Genomic DNA, 20,561 nt, shown 5'->3' on the forward strand with positions numbered 1-20,561 from the left:
AATGAGCAAATGATCTGGTGTGCTGGGAAGCTATAATATGATACGTAATATATGCTTACAGCATGTATTACAGCATGTATAGAGCAGCTTATGCTGCACCATAAGCTGTGCCAGTGCAGTGTCTGTAATGTCTCAGTTAGAGAAGCATGGAAAGACCCTGAGGTGAACAAACTAGAAAATTTCAGAATTAAAATCCCAGCGTGTGTTCTAGTTTACGTGGGGTATTACATTATATGAGTATTTCCTTTCTTACTTGCTTCCTCCTTTTCTTCCAAATAGCAAAGCCAGCCCAAGTCTGCTAGTGAGAAGTCTCAGCGCAGTAAAAAAGCCAAGGAGTTGAAGCCGAAAGTCAAGAAGCTTAAGTATCATCAGTATATTCCCCCGGACCAAAAGCAGGACAAGGGAGCTCCTCCCATGGATTCATCCTATGCCAAAATACTGCAGCAACAGCAGCTCTTTCTCCAGCTTCAGATCCTCAACCAGCAGCAGCAGCACTACAACTATCAGACCATCCTGCCAGCCCCACCTAAGTACGGGTCCGCAGTGACAGGTCCCTTAGCAAGCACTTAGCAGCACTCTTACCAGAGACCTGGTGTTCTGGGTGTCAGGGGTGGCCGCTGGCTGTGACAGTGTGACACACTCAGCCTTGTAGGTTCCAGAGGGCCTCAAAAAGAGCTGGTGTGAGATGAATCAAACAGAAGCAGCTGAAGGGAGTCGGTTGGCACAGCAAGGGGCATGGATGCAGTCGAGAGCATTGGTGTGCTTCAGAGTCTGGGCAGCACTAGTGACCCAGTTGTTTCTGAACGTGTATGTTTGTGGACATTGAGGGCCTCTGGTGTCTTTCTACTGTAGTTTTGATGTCTGTGTTTTTTCTTTTCCTGCAGGCCTCCAGGAGAGCAGCAGAGTGGTGCCAGTGCCCCTGCTGTACGCAATCTCTCTGCCACAGTCAGCAGCACACCTTCAGTATCTTCTGGTTCTAGTGGGCTGATGAGACAAAACAGTAACACTGCGGTGGGCAAGCCTGGCCCTCTACCTGCCAACCTGGATGAGATGAAGGTAAATGTCCTGTGAAGCTGAACAGACCCTTTCTGCCATTGTCAGCGGGCAGTACTGAAGGATGTTGCTGCTGATATCTAACTGATAGTTGTTCAGTTAGAGGTTCTTTTAATGTTGCCCTCTTTTTCCCCCCCTTATCAGGTAGCAGAGCTGAAGCAGGAGCTCAAGTTGAGGGCCTTGCCTGTCTCGGGCACAAAGACGGACCTGATTGAGCGTCTCCGAGCTTACCAAGAGCAGAACGGTGCAGCTGGCCAAACAACCCCCACTCCCAAGCCCAGCACAGCAGCCGTCCTCCCTAAAGCTGCTGAAGTGGTGGTGGCCTTCCCAACTGCCAGGCTGAGCACAGGGCCAGCCCTGGTCACCACTGGCATTGCACCAGCAGAAGTAGTTGTGGCCACAGTTACTGGTGGCAGCGTGATGAAGTTTGGGAGCACAGGCTCAACTCCTCCTGTTTCTCCAACTCCTTCTGAGCGCTCGCAAATGAGTACAGGGGATGAAAACTCGGGCACTGGAGATACCTTTGGAGAGATGGTGACTTCACCTTTGACTCAGCTTACCTTGCAGACATCTCCAGTGCAGTTCTTGGTGAAGGAAGAAAGCTCCAAGTCTGCTTCTTGCAGCATAAATGTGGCACCCAAGTCAGAGTGGTGTGGTGGTAACAGCAGAGATGCAGAAGTCAGGGACAAAGACCAGATGCTGCAGGAGAAGGACAAGCAGATTGAGGAACTCACCCGCATGCTGAAACAGAAGCAGCAGCTGGTGGAGATGCTTAGGCTGCAGCTGGAGCAGGAGAAGCGCTCCCAGCAGTCACAGCCAGCCCCAGCAGTCACAGGAGAAGGAACAGCCCTTGCCTCCAAACCAGGAGCGTTTGGCACCCAGGTCAAGAGTGAAAATGGTTTCCTGAGTTGCCAGTGTGCGAAGCAATCTAGTGGCCAAACAGACCAATTCAGCCCTGCACCAACCACTAGCCAAATGGACACTTCAAATCCAAGCCCAGTGCCAAAGAAAGCTGTGATGGTGAAGCAGGAGGAGGCAGAGCCGCCGTGCCAGTCCCACAGCCCGCGGCTTATCCTTGGCCAGCAAGGGAGCACCCTCATCAAGGGCACCCCTCCCCCCACCCTCATCACTGACTCCACAGGGACCCACATTGTCCTCACCGTGACCAAGCAGAGCACCGAGAGGCCGGGCCTCTCTCCCCACGGGATGGCAGGGAGCAGCTGCTCACCCCTGCAGGTAGGCAAGGGTCGGATCCCATCACTGCTGCGGGCGGTTGGGTTCCTCCTTGTCCCACTCAGGTTACCATAGGATGGCCTCACGGGGTGGAAATTCAGTCCAGTAAGTACTGAAAGGGCTGAGTTGCTCACTGCAGTGGTTGGTAGGTCATGGCTTTGTAAAACAGAGCAGTGTAAGCAGAACTTTGGCAAAAAGACTGGAATTTGACAATGATGAGCTGTGTACAGCAATGCACAATTGGCTCTGTGCATCACAGGCTGTTCAGCATTCTTCCAAACACATGGTTCTGCCTTTTGTCAGGCTGGACCTTGGGCTTGGACTACAAAGTTTTGTTGCCACAGTTCACTGGTTTTTAACAACTTATGCTTGTGGTAGTAAAATGAGCAGAGTGTATTTCACGTCTTGTCCTTAACTGTAGAGCTCGTAGTTGGAGTGATAGATGGGTCATCTTATCTACCAAGAGGTGAAATCAGACCCTGGGAGCAGACTGTTTGCTTTTTGGCTGCTCTTTGTTTTAATGCATGTCAGTATTCCTGTGTTAACAGAGTCTTTCATCAGAGATGATTTACGAATCCCCTGCTGGCATGAGCTCAGCACTTAACAGAAGTGTTCCGAGTGTTCCTTCCAGTAAGGGATAAATATGCCCAACTTTGATGGCATAAGTCAAACCTCAGCACCTTCCATGACATCAAAGATAATTTTCATTCTCTGCTGATACATTTCTTGCACTTTCTGCAGAGCAAGTGGCAGTGTCTGCCATTAGTGACAGGCACTGAGCAGGCTGTGTTTGCTGCATAGCAGGTGAGATGTCAGCAGCAGCGTGTCTCACCTGAGCTCCACTGCTGCTCTGCAAGGGCACAGCTCCTGTCAGGTCTGGCAGTCCTTGAGGTGTGTCATCCATAGCCCAGGGATTTAGGCTAATACTGCCTCCTCTCAGGACTCTCAATCGCATCTGGTCTGATTTCTCTGCTCAGGGAAAGAGAAAGATGGAATTTCATAAAGAATAAAGAGTGGGGAAAAAACAAATTATAAATCCTGTAAGAAGCCTAAGCCCTGTGTCAGGGTCATGTCTGGGGAATAACCTGGATACCCTTTTCTTTCCAGAGCGTACAATCATCACCCGCTAAAACTTCCAGCCAGCTGCCGTGTCAGGTACCTGCAAACAGCCCTCAGCAGCAGCAGCAGCAGCAGCAGCAGCAGCAGCAGCAGCAGCAGCAGCAGCAGCCCAGAGGACCAAACCAATCTAAGGTAGCTCACTGCCTGCTCACTTTTCTCCCTTGGTTTTCTTTGCCTGCTGCCAGTGTTTGTACCCACAGGCAGTGGGTGCAAATGTACCACATTCCAGTGGGTGTTGTCTGTGGAATAAAAACGAGGGGTTGGAGTAGGCAGCCTTGATTCACAGGGGTGTTCCAGATTCTTGAAGGACTGCTGCTGAACAGAAGAGGTGGCTGCTGCATGGAGAGAGGGTGGTGTAGATGGTGTGGCTGCTGCTGAAGGGGCATATGAGCTCAGAGGGTAAGAGTAAAAGGGCTGTGACCTTTTAGTCCCTGGTACTGCTGAGCATGCTGTCATTTCCATTCCCCTGCCATGAGCATGCCAGTTAATCACCACTTTGTCAAGTGTTATACTACTTCAGGAAAGGGAGCACCTCTGACTTTAACCCTCTCCAGGTGCTGGCTGTAAAGAGGCTATGCTGTACATCTCAACCCTTTCTAGCCTGCTTAGCTGTCTCTCTAAACTGTAATTAAGATAAGGTACAGAAAGATGATTAAGGGTTTTAGAGCTTGGAAGATAATTTCTGAGTCAGTTCCTGGAAAGGGTATGAAGACAGAAGTAATTTCTAGGATATTTAGAGTGAGAAATCTACTTTGCAAAGGGTCAGTGCCTTGGTTTGCTTTGAGACCTTGGAGAAAGTGGAGAAGGTAAATAAAGGCACCTTTTTCCTTGGAGTTCCTTAGCCTTTGTGCTGCAGAGGTGTCTGCACTGACTCTTCCAATTCTTTTGCCTCCCTGTGGGGTCAAAAGCCAGGTCTGCAGGTGATCACAGGGCAGCTGTGCACCAAGTTGTCTTCCTCAGCACCTCCAAATCTGCAGCCTTTCTTCCCCGATGGTTTCCATAAGCAGTTGTTGAGAATTGGTACTTCTGGTAAAACAGGCCCACCCAGTGTGTCAAAAAAGGTACCCTCCCAGCACACCCCAGTGGCCTGAGCCATGGTTTCCAGCCATTCTCAGGAAGAGTGGACCCCAGCAGAGCTGGTCTGGGGTTACTGCTCTACCTGTGGGTATCAAAGGCATCAGTATGTACCCGTGTTGGAAGTGGCATTCAGCTGCTGCCCAGGATTCGCTGCTCGAGGGTAACAGGTTTCTGTTGCTGTAGAGAGAAAGGCTTGATCCTCCTTCTTATAGGCAGTTATGTGCTGATTCATCTGGTAAAGCTGAGTCATGAGCACCATTTCCTGCAACACTTGGGGTTTCCTTTGGAGCTCTGGTGCTGCTGAGTGCTCTGGTGCTCTCCACCCACCAGCAGGCTGTGAAACTTGCTGCTAAGTGAAGCTGGCTTGTGACTCCAAAGTAGTGTAGAGGGAGGTGGGTAGAAGACAGGCCCTGGATATATTGCACAGAGTAGGCTGAACACACAAGGGAAATGCCCTTTCCCTCCAAAGTGCTGCAGGAATCCCCTGCTTAGATAGATGAGGCTCTCCCTGTCCAGGAGAAGTGAGGAGGTGGTTTGTGGTGTGGCTGCTTTAGCATTGGAAAAATCAACTAAAGATTTCCAGCTGTGAGTCGAGGGGAAATTTGTCTTCTTCCCCTGCAGTCAGGGCATAGGGCACTGAGTCCAGGGAAGGAGGCAGGCTGCTGTGGGCAGAGAAGTGCAGACTGCTGTGCAGTGCTTACAGGGAGAGGTGATGATCTCTCACATGAGCTCTGAGACAGGAGCTGATGTAGACTTTTCCCTGATTTGCATTCATTCCCTCTTCTGCCTTCATTCTAAACAGTCCTCATCGCAGCCTGGCTCTCCTGCTGCGCCTTCCCCCTCCCAGATGGACCTAGAGCAGCAACAGCACACGCCGCTTTTTGGAACTCCTCCACCTCCTCTTCCAGTTCCCTCGGTCCCAATGAAAGAGCCACCACCAGGCTATGAAGAGGCCATGAAGCAACAGCCAAAGGCCCAGGTGAGAGCTATTACTCTCCCTGGTTTCCTTGGAGAGCATATGAAAAGTTACCATTGTAAATCTACTTAGTTCCTTGATGTGGACCAGTGATAGGGAATGGAGACACAACTGCACCTTTCTCATTGAACTTCCTCTGGAGGGTTTGGGCCAAACCTAAATCACAGGTAGAAAATCCCAAGCCATTCATTGTTGTTGCTGACCATACTTTCCCAGCCAGTAACAGCCTGGGTTACAGAGGACTCTGGTGCCATGTCATGATGTGCTCATTCTTGCTAGAAAACAGCCCCATCCATGGGGCAAGGAGAGCCAGCAGCCAAGGGTGTTGCTGGAGGTGGAAGTTCCCCTGGTAAATAGGAAGCTAATCCTGCACTTGCTCTCCCCAGGAGAACGGCTGTTCCAGCCAGCAGATGGATGACCTGTTTGATATCCTCATTGAAAGTGGAGGTAAGGAGACAAAGCCAGCATTTCCCACAGTCCCTGGGTCTGAGTCTGGGGATTGCAGAGCACTGAGGGGAGAGTCTGTCATGGCCTCGCTCTCTTCTCCAGCATCCCTTTAGCACTGGCAGTAGTCATTAAGGCACTGAGGGAGATGTCAGTCAGGCCTTAATATGATTCTGTGATTCTTGATGGCTCTGCTGCATCAGAGTTAGGCACATCTCTTCTGAGATACTGATGGGATTTTGGGGAGGTGGGCTGAAAACTCCCCATAGCGAGGCAAGCACGGGCACAGGATGTTTCCTGATCCCAGCTGGTGGTCAGTGCTGGCTTAGTCTGGGGGATGTCTGTGGCCTGATGGGTACAGAATCCCAGGAGGGATTCTTCTGGTGTTCAGCCAGACTTTTTCTTACCTGGCCTGTTTGTTCCCTCTACAGAGATTTCTGCTGACTTCAAGGATCAGTCGTCCCCAGCTGGGAAAGAACCACCTGTGGCCCCGGCCTGTTCCCCACCGCCCAGCAGCAACCACTCCTCGGAGCTGGCAGTGCCAGTGTCCCTGGGGCAGCCGGTGCTCGTGGGCCGGCTGGAGGACTTCCTGGAGAGCAGCACCGGCCTCCCACTGCTGACGGCAGGCCACGATGGGCCGGAGCCCCTGTCCCTCATTGATGATCTCCACAGTGAGATGCTGAGCAGCTCGGCCATCCTGGACCACCCGCCTTCACCCATGGACACCTCCGAATTGCACTTTGCTCACGAGCCGTCTGGGGGCATAGCCCTGGATCTGGCTGAGGCTAACTTGGACAGCATGGACTGGCTAGAGCTGCCAGGGGGTTCTGTCATGAGCCTGGCTCCCCTGAGCACCACGGCTCCCAGCCTCTTTTCCACAGACTTTCTTGATGGACACGATCTGCAGCTGCACTGGGATTCTTGCTTGTAATTCTGTGAGCAGAGACTGAAGGGAATGGGAGTGGGAGGGCACAGGCATGCAGATGGAAGAGGCCAGTCAACCAAAAAAAAAAGAAGAATGAGCTCCTAGTATTTGAACTCCTCCCCTAACAGTGCCCTTCCTGTGTGAAGCCAGCAGTGGGCCAGGCCAGGGAGAACGGCTGCTGGGGGGGGACAAGAGGCAGGAGGAGCTGTGGGGCTGGCGGCCTCCTGCCCACTCCACACACCCTGGCCCAGCTGGGGTGAGAGCAGAGCCAGCAGCCCCTGTTCCTCCAGGCAGGAGCAATGGCAGCACATTGTTCCCTCACGTGGGACAGAGCATGACTGGGCCTGAGCTGTTTCCAGAAGCAGCACTCTGCTCTATCCTGGGATTGGTGGATAAAGGGGGTTGTGCTGCCCCAGCACGGTTGGTCTTAACGGTTGTGGAAAGGGATTCTACCTCTGGAGCAGGACAAAAAGGCAGGAGGGCTGGCTGGGGCCCAGAGCAGCTGCCCTCTGCACCACCTGCCATCTCTCAGAGGAGGGTCTGATCTGCCACAGGGCTGGGAGGAGCTGGGCAGAACAGGCACCTTCTCTAAATGTAGCCAAAGGGAACCAGGGCTCCCCACCAACCTGGTACCGTCTAAGCTGGTTTCCCAAATATTGCTGAGCTTGGCAGAGGCCTGCCTGCTAGCTTCACTCACTTTGGGCTGCAAAACAGTTTTTTAAGGTGCTAAAATCAGGTCCTTATATGTTAAAACTGCTGTCAGGCACAGCCCATTGCCCCCAGCTCCCACTGCACTCATGACATCCCCAGGTGAGCAGGGCAGTCAGCCTGGGCAGGGACATGAAAGCGCCTGCGTGTCCTGGGGAGCGGGTGAGGGGCACAGCTGGCAATCAGTAACATATCATCGGGGGCCATGTGCAATCTGTCTCTGCCTTCACTCTGTTGGTGCCTCACTGTAGCACGTGCCCCAGTGGAAAGCAGCAGCTGGGAATCGACGTTGGACCCCATAGGCAAGGAAAGGGAAGAGGGACTACAAGCGTGGTGTTGTGTGGCACAGCGCACGTCCTGGTTCAGTGACTGTGAGGGTCCCTTTCTGATGAGGAACCTGAAAGCAAGTGTTGAGCAGCTGACCTCTGCTCTTCCCTCCCTCCTGTCCCACAGGGTATAAGGCAAAAGTAAATGGCTGCTTACTTTGAGCTTGTGCCCTGTGTCCCTGTAAGGCCCCAGGCTGGTGCCTTGGGGCAACTGCAGGCTGAGGAGTGGGTGGACAAGCCCCCAGGCCTGTGGCTCACTCTTATGCTGTTACTTTAGAATTCCTGTGTCATTAGTAACTCATTGAGCAGGTGGGACGTGGCCTACATGGATCCCCACAAGGCTGTCCCTGCTTTGGCCCTGAGCTGGGTCCAGGCTGCTCATGCTGAGTGAGGTTGGGGAAGCTGTGGCTTCTGAAGTGATGCAGACTGAGGTACTGACCTGCTCAGGCAATGAAAAGATCAACTGCCATCCTTCTCAATATCTCCTTGAGGATGCTGTCCCCACCTTTCCCCCACGCTGGGCTGCAGAGCTTCCTGCTGGGGAGGGGTAGCTGTGAGCCACGTGCTGCTTCCCTGGAACTTTGGTACCTGGTCCTCTTCCCAGGGAGAGGCTGTGCCACAGGGGTGCTGGTACCTCTGCTCCGTGGTGAGGCAGGTAAATGCCAACCCTGCAAAATGTGCTCTCCCTCAGCCACTGAACTGGCAGCTGGGTGGGGTCATGCCTGTTTGCAGCTGGGAGATACTCCTGCTTTCCTGAGCCCTTTGCTTGTTAACTGCATGGGGAGCCACTTTCTTAATCATTAGCAGGGGGAGCCTGCTGGCAGCTTCCTTTCTTTCCCCTCCTCTCCTCTGGCCCTGAGCTGTAAGCAAGTTGGAGCCTCTTATATGCCTCCCTCAGTGTCTGGGTGGTGGGGACACCACCCCCCTCCCCCCTTCCCCACAGACTGTCTGTTCCTCTAGCTACAGCGTCACATCCTAAAAATCAGAATAAAAGAGTCTGGCGAGTACCCCCTTTATCCTCCTGAGCCCTCCCGGAATTCTCTCCTGGCAAAGCCCAGGTGCTCACTGGGAGCAGTGAGTACTTAGCAATCACCTTACAGAGCTTTCACCAGCTCTGCCCAGCTGTGGGAACAGGAGGCAAGGAGTTTCTAAGGAGGAAAGTATGGGGGGAGTGGGAGGAACTCCAAGATGCTAGGGGGAAAATGTGAGGCTGCCTGTTTGTCAGACTCAAGCAAAATCAGGTTCTTCAGCCCAGAGGTGCAGTAGCCCCCACAAAAACCAACTGTGTGATTTCTTTGGTACAAATAATTACAATTCTGCAGCTATTAAATAAAGAAGGAAATTATCAATAAAGTGCAGTGAGTTCCTAGAGGAAGGTGGGAGCACTCTAGCTGCAGTCCTGACCTGACCTAGTGATGGTTCCTTGCCCCAGCCAGGTATTCCAGTGACTGGCAGAGAGATGCCAATGCCTGATAACAGTGTAGCCCTTCCCGGAGATTGCTGGTGGAAGGCTGAGCTCACAGCTGCTCCCTTTCGCCTTCACCCATCCACCACCAGGTGTGAAACTGTAGGAATTTAATGACCCTGACTTTGCCCAACATACTTGCATTGGCTGAAGAGCTTCAAGGAGCCCAGAGGATACAGAACCACGAGCCTCATGTCCTGAGGAGACTGGCTGACCTGTGGGAGACCCCTCTGCACAAGGGGCTTCTGCCAGGAGAGAGAGTGCTAGCCCTGTGCCTGTGGGCAGAGGGGAAGGTGGTACCTCAGCCTCAGAAATCTTAGAAAGTCTTTTCCCCAAGCAGTGCCCAGAGCAGGCTTGCCCAGTTCTCTGCTTTCTTACTATTATTTCTTTGAATAATAGTTCAATAGTTCTTTGTTGGAAGAGGTATTTCCCTGGACGTACATTTTTGCACCCATTGGGAAAAACGACGTCTGATGTTCTGCCTCTACCTTGAATGTAATCCTGAATCTTTCTGCTGTAACCACTACTTGTTTGTAATGTGTATTTGACTAGCACGCACTCTCCCTTCCACTATGCAGCCACTGGCGAGGGGTGATCAGCACCATCACAGTCGGATGGTGCTGGGGCATCAGATCCAGAGCGAGTATTCAACTGGAAAAGGATAAAAGTGACAAGTTAATGGGGGAGAGAATGGATCTTTAAATTGAATTATTTTTTCAGTTACAAATATTTGAAGAAAAAAATCCATTTTATTAAAAAAATTCCAAACAGCCACGTTCTCAAAAACTTCTCTGCAATGCTAGTGGGAGGGCTTGGGGGCCATTCTGCCTTTTTCAGCTAAGGGTGGGTGATCCCTCCGTGTCTTTCTCAAACCTGAAAAAAGCAGCTTAAGTGGCTGTGGCTCATCTTTCTCAGCTGCAGGGAGATTCCCTCAGTGTATGGGAATTACCTACCCTGCAACCAGAATCAGGTTTTACCAGGGACAGCTATTCGTCTCCCCCAGCCCAGCGGGCTGGTCTAGACTGCAGGTAGTGGTGAGGTGACACTGCCCCTTCTGCAGCCACATTCCAAAAGAATTACCTTCACTGAAGACAGTCACTTTCAGAATATATGCTGCAACTTCCACCCTCCCACAAGCTTGGACTTCTAAACACAGTTCTCCCAAGGGCCTGTGCCCTGTTACTGTCCCACTCTGGAGCTCAGCCTACACCTGCTTATTCCAGACACTTCTCGTACAGAAAACACTGCTGTCCCCACCACCCAGCCCTGCTTTCTGCTAGCCCCTCTGCCTTTCCTAAGGGTCCTCCCTCTGCAGTGTCCCTGCAACCCGCAGTTTCCAGTATTTCTGTCTTTTCTGAGGCTCTGATGTGGATCTGCTCTTAAGGGCTGGTGGCGCAGAGGCAAGGCAGGGCTGCCACTGCTGGCAGCAGAACTGGCTCTGCCCTGGCTTCTGCCTGACCTTGTGGGCTGCTCCAATGGAAGGAGCTCCCTCAGTCAAATGGCAGAAAGGAAAAACTAAACCAAGTCCTGGCCCTGTCAAAAAAACCCCACAAAGTTCAGAACTCTCCCAAGACGCAGTTTTTATTTACAAACCCACCAAATAAAGGAAAGTAAGAATCTAGTGTCATCCCATCAGTAGTTTGTGCTCACAGACAAGCGCTTTCAGTAGAAAGTCACAGACTCTATATCCAGAGCCACCACCACAAAGCAGCAATTCTCCACTCCTGACCCATGTCCCCGTTGCCACTGCAGGGCGAGAAGGACGAGTAGGTCTCCCTGAGCCAGCTCCAACCTAAACCTTGTCCTGAGCTGCAACGATGCCAAAATATACATGTTCCTGGAGTAAATTTACAGCTTTTTGGTTAACAGTAAAAATCATCTCAAGACTAAAACAACAGCATGAAACACTCTTGTTTAGAGGAGAGGTGGTTTTTGTCTGCTCCCAGAGTAGACAATGACCATCCCCTAAGGCTGTTACAGTGGTAACAGGCTGGTAAATTTGGGCAACTCCTATCAACACCCCACACCAGTGCCAGGGAGGTGGGATGAAACTGATGCCAGTTCCCCCTTCTTAGCTCCAAGTCAAAGGAGCTCTGCTGTGTCCCCCAGCAGAGGGGAGCCCTTGGCTGCCATGAGGAGGGGATGTGCTCTCCCTGCTGCTGTATGGCAGTGAGTCTCTCACCAGCCCAATTCCACATGCAGCTGCAGTGCCAACTGTCAATGGCACCAGCTCTTATGGATCAAAGCCACCCCAAAAGGGTCATCTCCCCCCCACAGCTCCAGCCACAGACACACTCATATCTCCACACATGACTGCTAGTCCATGGGGCAGGGCACAATGGCTCCAGCCAGGCTGCTCCCCTGGGCACTGGTGGGGAGGCAGGGCTGAGGAAAGCAGAAGATAGGGGTGGCAGAGATGTGGAAAACTGGAGGGGGCACTTGCTTTTAGTAGCCAGAACACACTTGTCCCTTTGCAGCATCACCCTCAACCATCAGCCCCCTCGGGCCGGCAGCTCAGCCTCCTGGCACTGCTCCATCTGTCCCAGGTGGTTTGGCAGCCCCCGAGGGCGGGGGGGGGGTTTGTCACAGATACAAGTGGGTGGGGTGGGGAAGGGCAGGGTGTGAGACATGAGGGGGTGGAAGAGATGAGTGTGGCCATCCAGAAGGTCCCCAGGATGGGGTGGGGTGGAGGTCACCCATCTATGTCCCAGCTGAAGAGATGGTGCTTCACGAGCATGTCCTGCACCCCTTCCTTCAGTGGCTTCTTCTCCTTCTCCTGCAGGATGACACAGAGACCCAGGTCAGTGCACCACACCCAGGAAAGGAGAGGTTGTATCTGCGGGCAAAGCCTGAGCATACCGAGGCTCTGGCACCCAGAGCAGCTTCCAACTTCCCACCTTTGCATAGCTGGCCTTTGTTTGGAGAGCATCGGGGAAAGGGAGCCTGACACTTCCCTCTGCCCCAGCTGGGCAGGGAGGGCAGCCCCATCTGCCACCACTGCCCCACAGCTTCTGCTGCAGCTGCTGGAAAGCAGCCCCATCCACAGCCTCTGGAGCTGGCTCCAAAGGAGGCAGATGATGGGCTGAAGCACAAAGCTGGGAGAGGGAGGCAGTAAGTGAATCCCCTGGCTGAGTGAAAGAATGAGAGACGCCACCTACTCACCTCCCTCTTTATTGGCAGCTCCCAGTCCTGAGAGAGGCTGAAAGCAAATTTGCCGAGGACTCTGCAACAAAACCAGAAGAGTACGATGTTAAAACGGACCCCCCAGACCACACTCCCAGCCTTTGCCCACAACTGCTGCTCCAGGCACACAAATACACTGTCTCCCCAGCTTGTCCCAGCATGCCACTAAGCTTACAAGGATGAAATTCCTTGTTTGATGGTGTTGAAAAGACAGCAGCAGACACTTATTCCCTCCTTGCTGGGCTTCACATCCTCCCAGGCCAGGCTGGAAGAAGAAGCTTGAAGATGTGACTCAAGTGCAGCCCCTACAGAGCCTGGTGCAGCAGCACAGGGAGGCACAGGCAGCCCCGGGCTCTGGGGGACGGCAGACAGGCCTGGCTGAGGGCTGCAGTTGGCAGGTTCCTCTCCAGAAAGCAGACCCCTTCCTGCAGCACCTCAGAATTCTGCAGTGCCCTCCCTCTCCCTGGAGCAAGAGAAGTGTCCTGCAGCAGAAGTGTTCAAAGGGGCTGGCACGGGGCACTCCCTTACTGGCTGGGAGAGGCAGGACGGAAGACATGAACTAGTCCCACTCATGTGGGACTGTGCCTGACTGGCAGTGCCTCCGTGCTGTGGGACACGGCAGCCCAGAGGTGGCAGAAACCCCTCCCATTCAGCAGCAGGCTGAGAACATGACACCCTGAAGTGTGCACACACAGGGCTGCTCTGGCTACAGATGTTCCCACTGGGGCCTGAGGCAAGTGGTGGTGCACACAAAAGCCAGCTTCCATTGAACGACAGCAGGAACCAGGCTGGGGCAGTGGTGATGGCAGGGGCTTTGCCTTCCAGCTCCCTGGGACTTCATCTGGCTTTGCAGAGTGCAGGAGGGCTGGGGCATGGATGCCCGGAGCCCCAGGGATGTGTGCCCTGGGCTCCAAGTGACTGCCTTGTGAAACCTCAGGCACTGCTGCTTTCAGCCCCTCACCTAACCAGGGAGTCAGTAGGTGACTGACTCCTTCCCAGCCAATGACTGTCCAACTGTCTCCCTAGGACATTCCCTGCTCCCTGCTTGGACTTAGAGTGCCTGTCAAAGAACATAGAGAACAGTGGGGTTGAAAAGGCAGACTCTCCATCAGAGTAGGTGTACAGCAGGAGGCAAGCAAAGGCTGCCTGCTTGTCACAACAGGACCCCAGGATCCAAGTTCTCCTCTTGGATCAGGCAGGCACAGTGCCTCACGATAAACTGTCCAGAGATTTCCTGCTGCATCAGCACACGGCAGGAAATCTCTATGGCTGGGATGTCTGGGCAGCCCACGCTGCAACTCACTGGAGAGGGCCTAAACCCAGCTGTAGTGAGGGCCACCTCCTGCAGAGGAGGGGGAAATCTATTCCAGACACTGGTACAGGGACATGCCATGGGGACACTCACCTCAGCTCACATTTGATCTGCACCCAGCCAGGACTGCGCAGGAATGACCAGGGGTGGAACCACTTCTCCACAGTCTGCAGGCTTGAGCACAGCACCTCCAGCCACAAATGCAGCACCTGCTCGCTGCAACAATGGGGTATAGGCTTGTTACTCAGCTGCAGCCGGGGAAAGAAACCCCATCCCTCTGGGGTAGTCTCTTTTCAGCCCAAGCCTTGACCCCCATCCCTGTGGGAACAGGATAACCCCGTAAACTTGTGTGAGCCACCCCGTACAACAGGAGCTCCTTCTTCCAGCTAGGAATCAGGCCAGCACAATGCACAAGGAACAAGTCTCTCCCAGTGGCTGCAGTGAGAGGGGAAAAACGAAGCTGTGGCCTAAGATTGAAACCACTGCTGCCCTTAAGCCCACTCTGTCCCTTCCCAAGCTCTTTGCAGCCAAAATGCCGAGGGTGCCAGGGCCAGATGACTCACTTGAGTCCAACACAGATAAGAGAACGAAGCTTCACATCCATCTGTGCATGTGCAGCATCGTGTGTCATGTTCACAGCCTGAACCGCCTGCAGGGAGGGAAGGTGTGGTTACTGCTGAGCAGCCACTTTAGCAACACAGCCAAATGCTGCCCTCCCTGGAGCTCCCACCCCCACCAGTGCCCCCTGCTACCACCAGAGGGGCTAAGAGAAGGTCTGGGAGACTCTGGAGGATCTCCCTCCAACAGTCTCCACGGGAAACGTCCCCAAAGTAGCAGCTGGGCTCTGGCTGGGCTTGGGGCAGCACTCACCCTGTAAAGGAGCTCCTCTGGAGTGAGGACTTTGCCATCTTCATCAAGTCTGTAAAGATCACAGCAGAGATCCAGCTAGCTCCAGTCACCCTGAGCATATGCAGGCCTTTCCTGCTTCACACCCCAACAGCTCTCATGCTGCTACTGAGCCCAGAGGTGCCCCCGCAGCCATGAGAGCCAGATACAGACCCAGAATCAAACACAGGGGCCCAGGGGAGGGGACAAGAGCCACTGCCAGCCCCAGGTCAGCACAGGCACAGCAGCCTGCTGACACCACACCCACAGGAGCATGGGGCAGACCGTGAGCCTTGCCAAGGTGCAGAGCAGAATCAGTTTAATGAGCATGAAGGAACGGGGCACAGACCTGTAAGTCTTGCAGAGCACAAGTCGAGAATACACAGAGTCAAAGTCCCGTTCCACTTCCCGGCTTGCAGCCTGGAGGAGCAGAGGAACACTCAGCACACCTGCCCTAAACCTGCCACCTCAGCCCTCTGGCAACACTGCCCCATGAAAAGAACTGGGACGTCTCACCTCTTCAATGAACAGCCAAGGGTGGCAGGCTCCCCCCAGCAGAGATGGCTTCTTCAATCCATGTTCAAATATGGACTTCAAGGCTGGACAGAGTGTGCCTCGCACCAAGTCTGTCACTCCCTCTGTGACAGAGTCATCTCCAGCAATGGAGTACTGAGGAACAGGAAGAGCCAGCTCTCAGGGGGCAGAGCATGGAGGTGGTCCACTCACCTACACCTCTGCACAGACCAATTCTACTCCCAGGTGCCCACCAGAAACCCCTCCTCCCTGCCTCTATCTGCCATGCTCTTACATAAGGCCCCATGTTCTGTGCCAGTGCACAGGATCTCCTGAGACCTTTGTGTTTACGTGGTGCCCAGGAGACCCCACAAGTGACCCCAGCACCACCCTGGCAGCATTCAGCACATAGGAATGTGATGGTGTGATGCTGACTGGGCTAAGGTGTGGAGAGGGACTTGCACTGAGGGTCTCTGGGACTCTGTAAGCTGCTAAAAGTCAAGACAAACAGAACCAAATAGGAATTTCTAGGTCAGGGAGAACACCACTTTGAGGTATCATGCTGACACTCTGCTAACACTCCCATAAGTGGGATCCTCTCTGTTTCCAGAGTTAGGAGCAGAAACACAGAGTGCAGGACATTTCTGTGCACAGACAGGTGATCTGCATCTAAGGAGCCAGCCCTGAGAGAAGGGGAAAGAAGCGATAGGTCAATACTGACATCTCTCTGGGCGCTTCTCTAGGGGGACTTGGGTCAGCCTTTCAGCTCTTCCTCACTCCCCAAATGCTGAGAAGAGAGAGAACCAGGCCTTCTTCACTTCTCCTGTAAACTGCTTAGGTCAACAGCTGCTGATGTTTGTCTCATACACACTACCTGAATGTTGAGGACATATTGAAGTATCTGCAATAGATAAGTGCCATCCTATCACTGCCAGCTGGAAGAGAAACTAAGACAGACTGTCTCCTTGGGCACAGCTGCTTGGGAAGAATTTACTGTCATGGTCACAAAGCATGAGCAGGATCCATAGGTACAGCCTCAAAGGAGTAAAAGAACACAGGCAGCTGGGAGCAGACAGAAACACTGCCCTGCTTCCTCATCTCTAGGGTCCTTGCAATGCCTGGCATCTCACACAGGTGCCTCCGCAGCCCTCTAGTGCCCTCACTCTCCACTTGGTCAGCCTGAGGAATTTGAGTAAACAGATTTAGGAAGATAAGCTGCCTAAATCACAAAGCATCCAGTGGCCAGAGAAAGCAAACAGACTGAAACAGAGGGAAATCAATGGCTCTTTTCAACTGTGTTTTTTTAGTTATGACATAACCCTTTCTTTAAATGTGAAGTTTTTTTGTAATTGTGGGGGTTTTAAGTACCTCTTTACTCCGCTCATCCAAGATCTCCACAAATTTTGCAGGAAACCAACCTACAAAGAGTGAACAAAGAGATGAGCCTGACAAAGATACTGAGAAATCCTTACACAAAGCCCAGTGGGAGCTGAGAAAAAAATCGGAGTTCATAGGGCTTACCACAAAAGAAGGAAGCAAGCTGCCTCAAAATCACAATAACTAAGGCAGCTGCACAAGAAAGCCAGTTGCGGGACACTGCCCACACGCAGCAGTGGTGACATGCACCCAACCACCCCATGCCAGGAGGATGGAGCCAAAACCTACTGCTTGCAAGAAGTGACCAGGTCACTGCTGCATGACTGCTCTCATACATTTCCTTTGCCCCTGGCAGACACTCTGGGTACCTGCCAGAGCCTTTGGTGCCAGAGCAGGTGTTGCAGATTAATTGATGCTCTGCATCCGGCCCCACTCTCCCCAGTGCAACCCATCCTGTTCTCACCTCTCAGTCCATTCAGCTCTCCCACCCAACAGTGCTCATCCTTCTGGGAAATGATCTAAAAAAGAGGGAGTGGAAAATACCAGTTGAAGAGATTGCAGTGGCAGGAGGGGTGCAGCTGCCTGGCTGTGTGTCCACAATGAGGAACTGCTTTGTTCTCAAGTGCTTTGCCAATGTTGTCTTCTCACATAGCCCAGGGCCTTCAAGGGCACAAACTTACTGCAGACATCCTCTTCTCCCCAATTTTAGATGGGATGCTCACAGTTAAATACAAATGGATTAAATACAAATTTATTGCAATTCAGTATGCAGTGTTAAACTGGAACTTGGGTTAGACCAAATCCACCTTTTGCACAGCTGTACAACAGACTTTGTGGTGGCATTGAGAACGACCCACAGGACAACACCCACAGGAACACACTGCCTCATTGCCAGGCAGTCCCTAGGAGCACCAGCTGCTTCTCTTGAGCTCCTGACTGGGCTCTGAGCTTATCTCCTTCCTTCTTCCCCTGCAGGAGAGGTAGCACAGTAACCCAAACAAGCTGGGTCTGCTTGTCCCCCCGGTGCCTGTCCCCAGGCTGACACACCGTGATGATGTCGTTCTTGCGGAAGCCCAGCTCGTCGTCGTCGTGGCGCTCAAAATCCAGCAGTGCCTTGGCTCGGCGGCGCCGGTTGCGGGAACAGGCCACATAGTTCTCGTGGTCCCGCTGGTGACTCTCCATGCTGTAGTCTGGGGTCAGATCCTAGCAGGCACACACAGGAGAGTAGAGAAGAATCAAAGTCCACAGGTGAAGACTCCAAGCTATCTGCCAAAGCTTGCCTGCCCCTGTTCCCAAACCTTTTCCTGCTCCTTGACAGCAGACAACCTCTCAGCACAGCCCTCCACCATAGATGGATTAAGCAAGCCTCACCCTCCAGCCATTACACCTGGCTTGTTCTTTCTCAAGCCCACACTTCAAGAGAATTTGAACAGCCCTGTCCTGTGTTGAACACTCAAAACCCATGCCTGGAGCACACAGCAGTGCAATCCAGCTGTCTCCACTCACAATTATGCAGTTCTTGGGATCCACACACTGGAAGTGCCGTGCCACCTGGAGGATGGCCTCACGCAGGTCAGCCACCAGCTCTGTCTGCTTGATATTCTTGGCTTTCAGTGCCTCCAGATCATCATCCCCTGGTGGAGCCCACGCAGCCAGAGGGAAGACAAGGGAAGTGAAGCGAATACATGGTATTTAGATTTATTACTATTAGAAATTACTGGTTCTGAAGAAACCAAAAAAGCCTAACATCAGAAGTACCTACACTAAGGCAGGTACTTACTGCCAATCTATTCAATAATGTAAATAGTACATACCAATTTGACAGCATCAAATTTTAAGGAGATGATATTTCAAACCGCATATGGAACTGGAATATGTCATCTTTGATCTGTCTGGGAAACTCAGTATACCAAGGTACTACTTTAGAGAAGTGTCTATAATATATAGTCAGCTGAAAGGTGGGACACAAGACTGGGGAACTTGCAATAATTCCCTTCAACTGAAGTTCTCTTGAAATTGAATCAGGTTTTGGTTGAGTTACTTCTGATATTTGTATAACTCACAGGCTGAGAGCACATTCTTCACCGAGTCTTGGAAAAGATCTGAAAAACCAAGAGAGCCCACTTTCCTGTGCCAGTCATGAAGTCAGACCCACAAGAGACCTCAAACTCCTTAAGAGCCAGACTTCAAATGTTTGGGGTGTACAGAAACGGTCATGAGCCCAAAGTAAAAGTTACCAAAGCATCTTTTATCTACCACTAATCTCCCCAGGAGTTTTGACAGCCTATGTCTATTATCTTATGCAGAAGGATACCTGATGGGATGGATTCTTTAGACAGTTAATGTATCTAAATGCCTTAAACATTGGTACATGAGTTTGGGAACAATGAACCATTTGCTTATTTTTCTAAAAAAATCATTTTGTATTAAATCTGAAGTGTACTTTCATTTAATTAGTTTTGCTCCCTCTACAATATACTGAAGATGTTGTAGCTTGATTAACGAAATTAACATTTACACTGATATATTTTTATCACTGAACTCCAATGTTTGTACAAACACAGCTTTTATTCAGGAGCCGAGTAAATCATTGGCTAGCAAATTGGTACTCTGCTTATCTTGTAGCAGCATTATAGAAAACCGTATGAATAAAGCGTGGCCTGAGCTACAGCTGCTGCAACAGCTATATACACATTAGGCTTCTGCTAATTGGAAAGTGATTAAGAGTATCTCTTAATCATGTGATCCTAATTAAAAAGACCCAAGCTTTAGAAACATAAATAAAAGCACAAAATTAGATATAAAATTATTTCTATAATTGTTTTCTATTTGCTACATTAAATTATTTGAGATAAATCAGATACACGGAGCTTAAGAGAAAATGGAACTTTGCTTCAGAAAAATTGTGGGGCATAGCTACTCCCAGTCCAAGCAATAAAGAAATAACTAAATCTCCTCCCCTGTATCCAGGGGTAGGTACAGAGCATGCCAGAACTCTCACTACTCAGAGATGCAGAGACTGAAAATAGATAGGTGAGCACGTAGATGTCGGGGGTTCCCAGAAATTTCATGCTGCTAAAATAGAATGAGACTAGAGAAGAAACTAAACCACAGCTACACTAGCTCTGTGGGCTGCTCTCATTTACATAGATCATTGATTCTTTCTGTCATCTCTCAGTCCCATCTGGCCAAAATACCATGCTCTTCCTTCTGTACTCAGATCAATCCCAGCCAAACACAAGCAGGAGATGTGGGGAGCAAGTTCCACACTCTCCCACCTTAGAGTGGGCATGGTACAGAGGAAAGCAGTTGGCGTGTCCCCCAGACTCACCTCACTGCACTCAACATGTACACTTTCAAACTTCAACACCCACATTTCCAAAGAGGAAACCACACTGCACAATCAGCCACATGTGAGCAGGCTCTACTTTGAGCCTGCAAAGACTGACTGCACTGCTCTGCACAGGAAGAGCTCTTCCGCATTCCCTTGCTGCAATGCCCGCACAACAGGAAAACACCTCTTGCACATTCTGCTCTCCACCAAACAATCTTTCATTATTTCTTTCTCTTCCTGCATTGTAAATCTGGTTCAACTCTTTGAATCTCAACTACACAAAGCCCTGACCAACCTGATCTAGCATGAGCAAGAGTCTGCTTCAAGCAGGAGACATTGCAATACAGACACTGAGAGGTCTCTTCTAAACAGTGCTCCTGTCGTTCTATGACTCCTGCTCAAGTTACTACCAGATCTGAATTCACTCTAAGGAAGAAGAATTAAGCTCTCGGTAAGTTCTCCTTCCCTCCCAGATAAGGGCTAAGTACCAGTTCTGCACAGTAACTATCACAGGCGGCAGACTTTACATTTAGGATTGATTGTAAGTTCTCAGTAGAGGGTGAATTTATCACATACAAGCTTCCCTTCCTCTCACTTGGGCTGAATTTTTCCATTGTGGTCAACTGCTGCA

The 20,561-nt window shown here is 51.5% G+C and overlaps 2 protein-coding genes across 9 annotated transcripts in view; one reads left to right on the forward strand and one right to left on the reverse strand.

The window, feature by feature from the left end:
- Window positions 1-10,096, forward strand: part of MRTFA (myocardin related transcription factor A) — a 76,854-nt gene extending 66,758 nt beyond the window's left edge. Inside the window, exons 9-15 of the mRNA XM_030238385.2 lie at window positions 280-530; window positions 885-1,056; window positions 1,198-2,289; window positions 3,394-3,537; window positions 5,285-5,461; window positions 5,845-5,905; window positions 6,334-10,096. Coding sequence (XP_030094245.2) covers window positions 280-530; window positions 885-1,056; window positions 1,198-2,289; window positions 3,394-3,537; window positions 5,285-5,461; window positions 5,845-5,905; window positions 6,334-6,833 — 2,397 coding nt within the window. The 3' untranslated portion in view covers window positions 6,834-10,096. The remainder of the gene's footprint in view (window positions 1-279; window positions 531-884; window positions 1,057-1,197; window positions 2,290-3,393; window positions 3,538-5,284; window positions 5,462-5,844; window positions 5,906-6,333) is intronic.
- A 793-nt stretch (window positions 10,097-10,889) lies between these two features.
- The window catches only part of SGSM3 (small G protein signaling modulator 3), a 29,621-nt gene continuing 19,949 nt past the window's right edge, over window positions 10,890-20,561 (reverse strand). For all 8 annotated transcript variants that reach the window (XM_050982596.1, XM_050982566.1, XM_050982572.1 and 5 more), the window contains 11 exons: window positions 18,103-18,230; window positions 17,644-17,799; window positions 17,060-17,114; window positions 16,588-16,637; window positions 15,223-15,375; window positions 15,056-15,126; window positions 14,692-14,740; window positions 14,385-14,470; window positions 13,915-14,037; window positions 12,489-12,549; window positions 10,890-12,102 (listed from right to left, as the gene is read on the reverse strand). In XM_050982596.1, coding sequence (XP_050838553.1) covers window positions 12,019-12,102; window positions 12,489-12,549; window positions 13,915-14,037; window positions 14,385-14,470; window positions 14,692-14,740; window positions 15,056-15,126; window positions 15,223-15,375; window positions 16,588-16,637; window positions 17,060-17,114; window positions 17,644-17,799; window positions 18,103-18,230 — 1,016 coding nt within the window. In that variant the 3' untranslated portion in view covers window positions 10,890-12,018. The remainder of the gene's footprint in view (window positions 12,103-12,488; window positions 12,550-13,914; window positions 14,038-14,384; window positions 14,471-14,691; window positions 14,741-15,055; window positions 15,127-15,222; window positions 15,376-16,587; window positions 16,638-17,059; window positions 17,115-17,643; window positions 17,800-18,102; window positions 18,231-20,561) is intronic.

Source organism: Serinus canaria, chromosome 1A, assembly GCF_022539315.1.
Source record: "Serinus canaria isolate serCan28SL12 chromosome 1A, serCan2020, whole genome shotgun sequence".
NCBI classification, from domain to species: Eukaryota; Metazoa; Chordata; class Aves; order Passeriformes; family Fringillidae; genus Serinus; species Serinus canaria.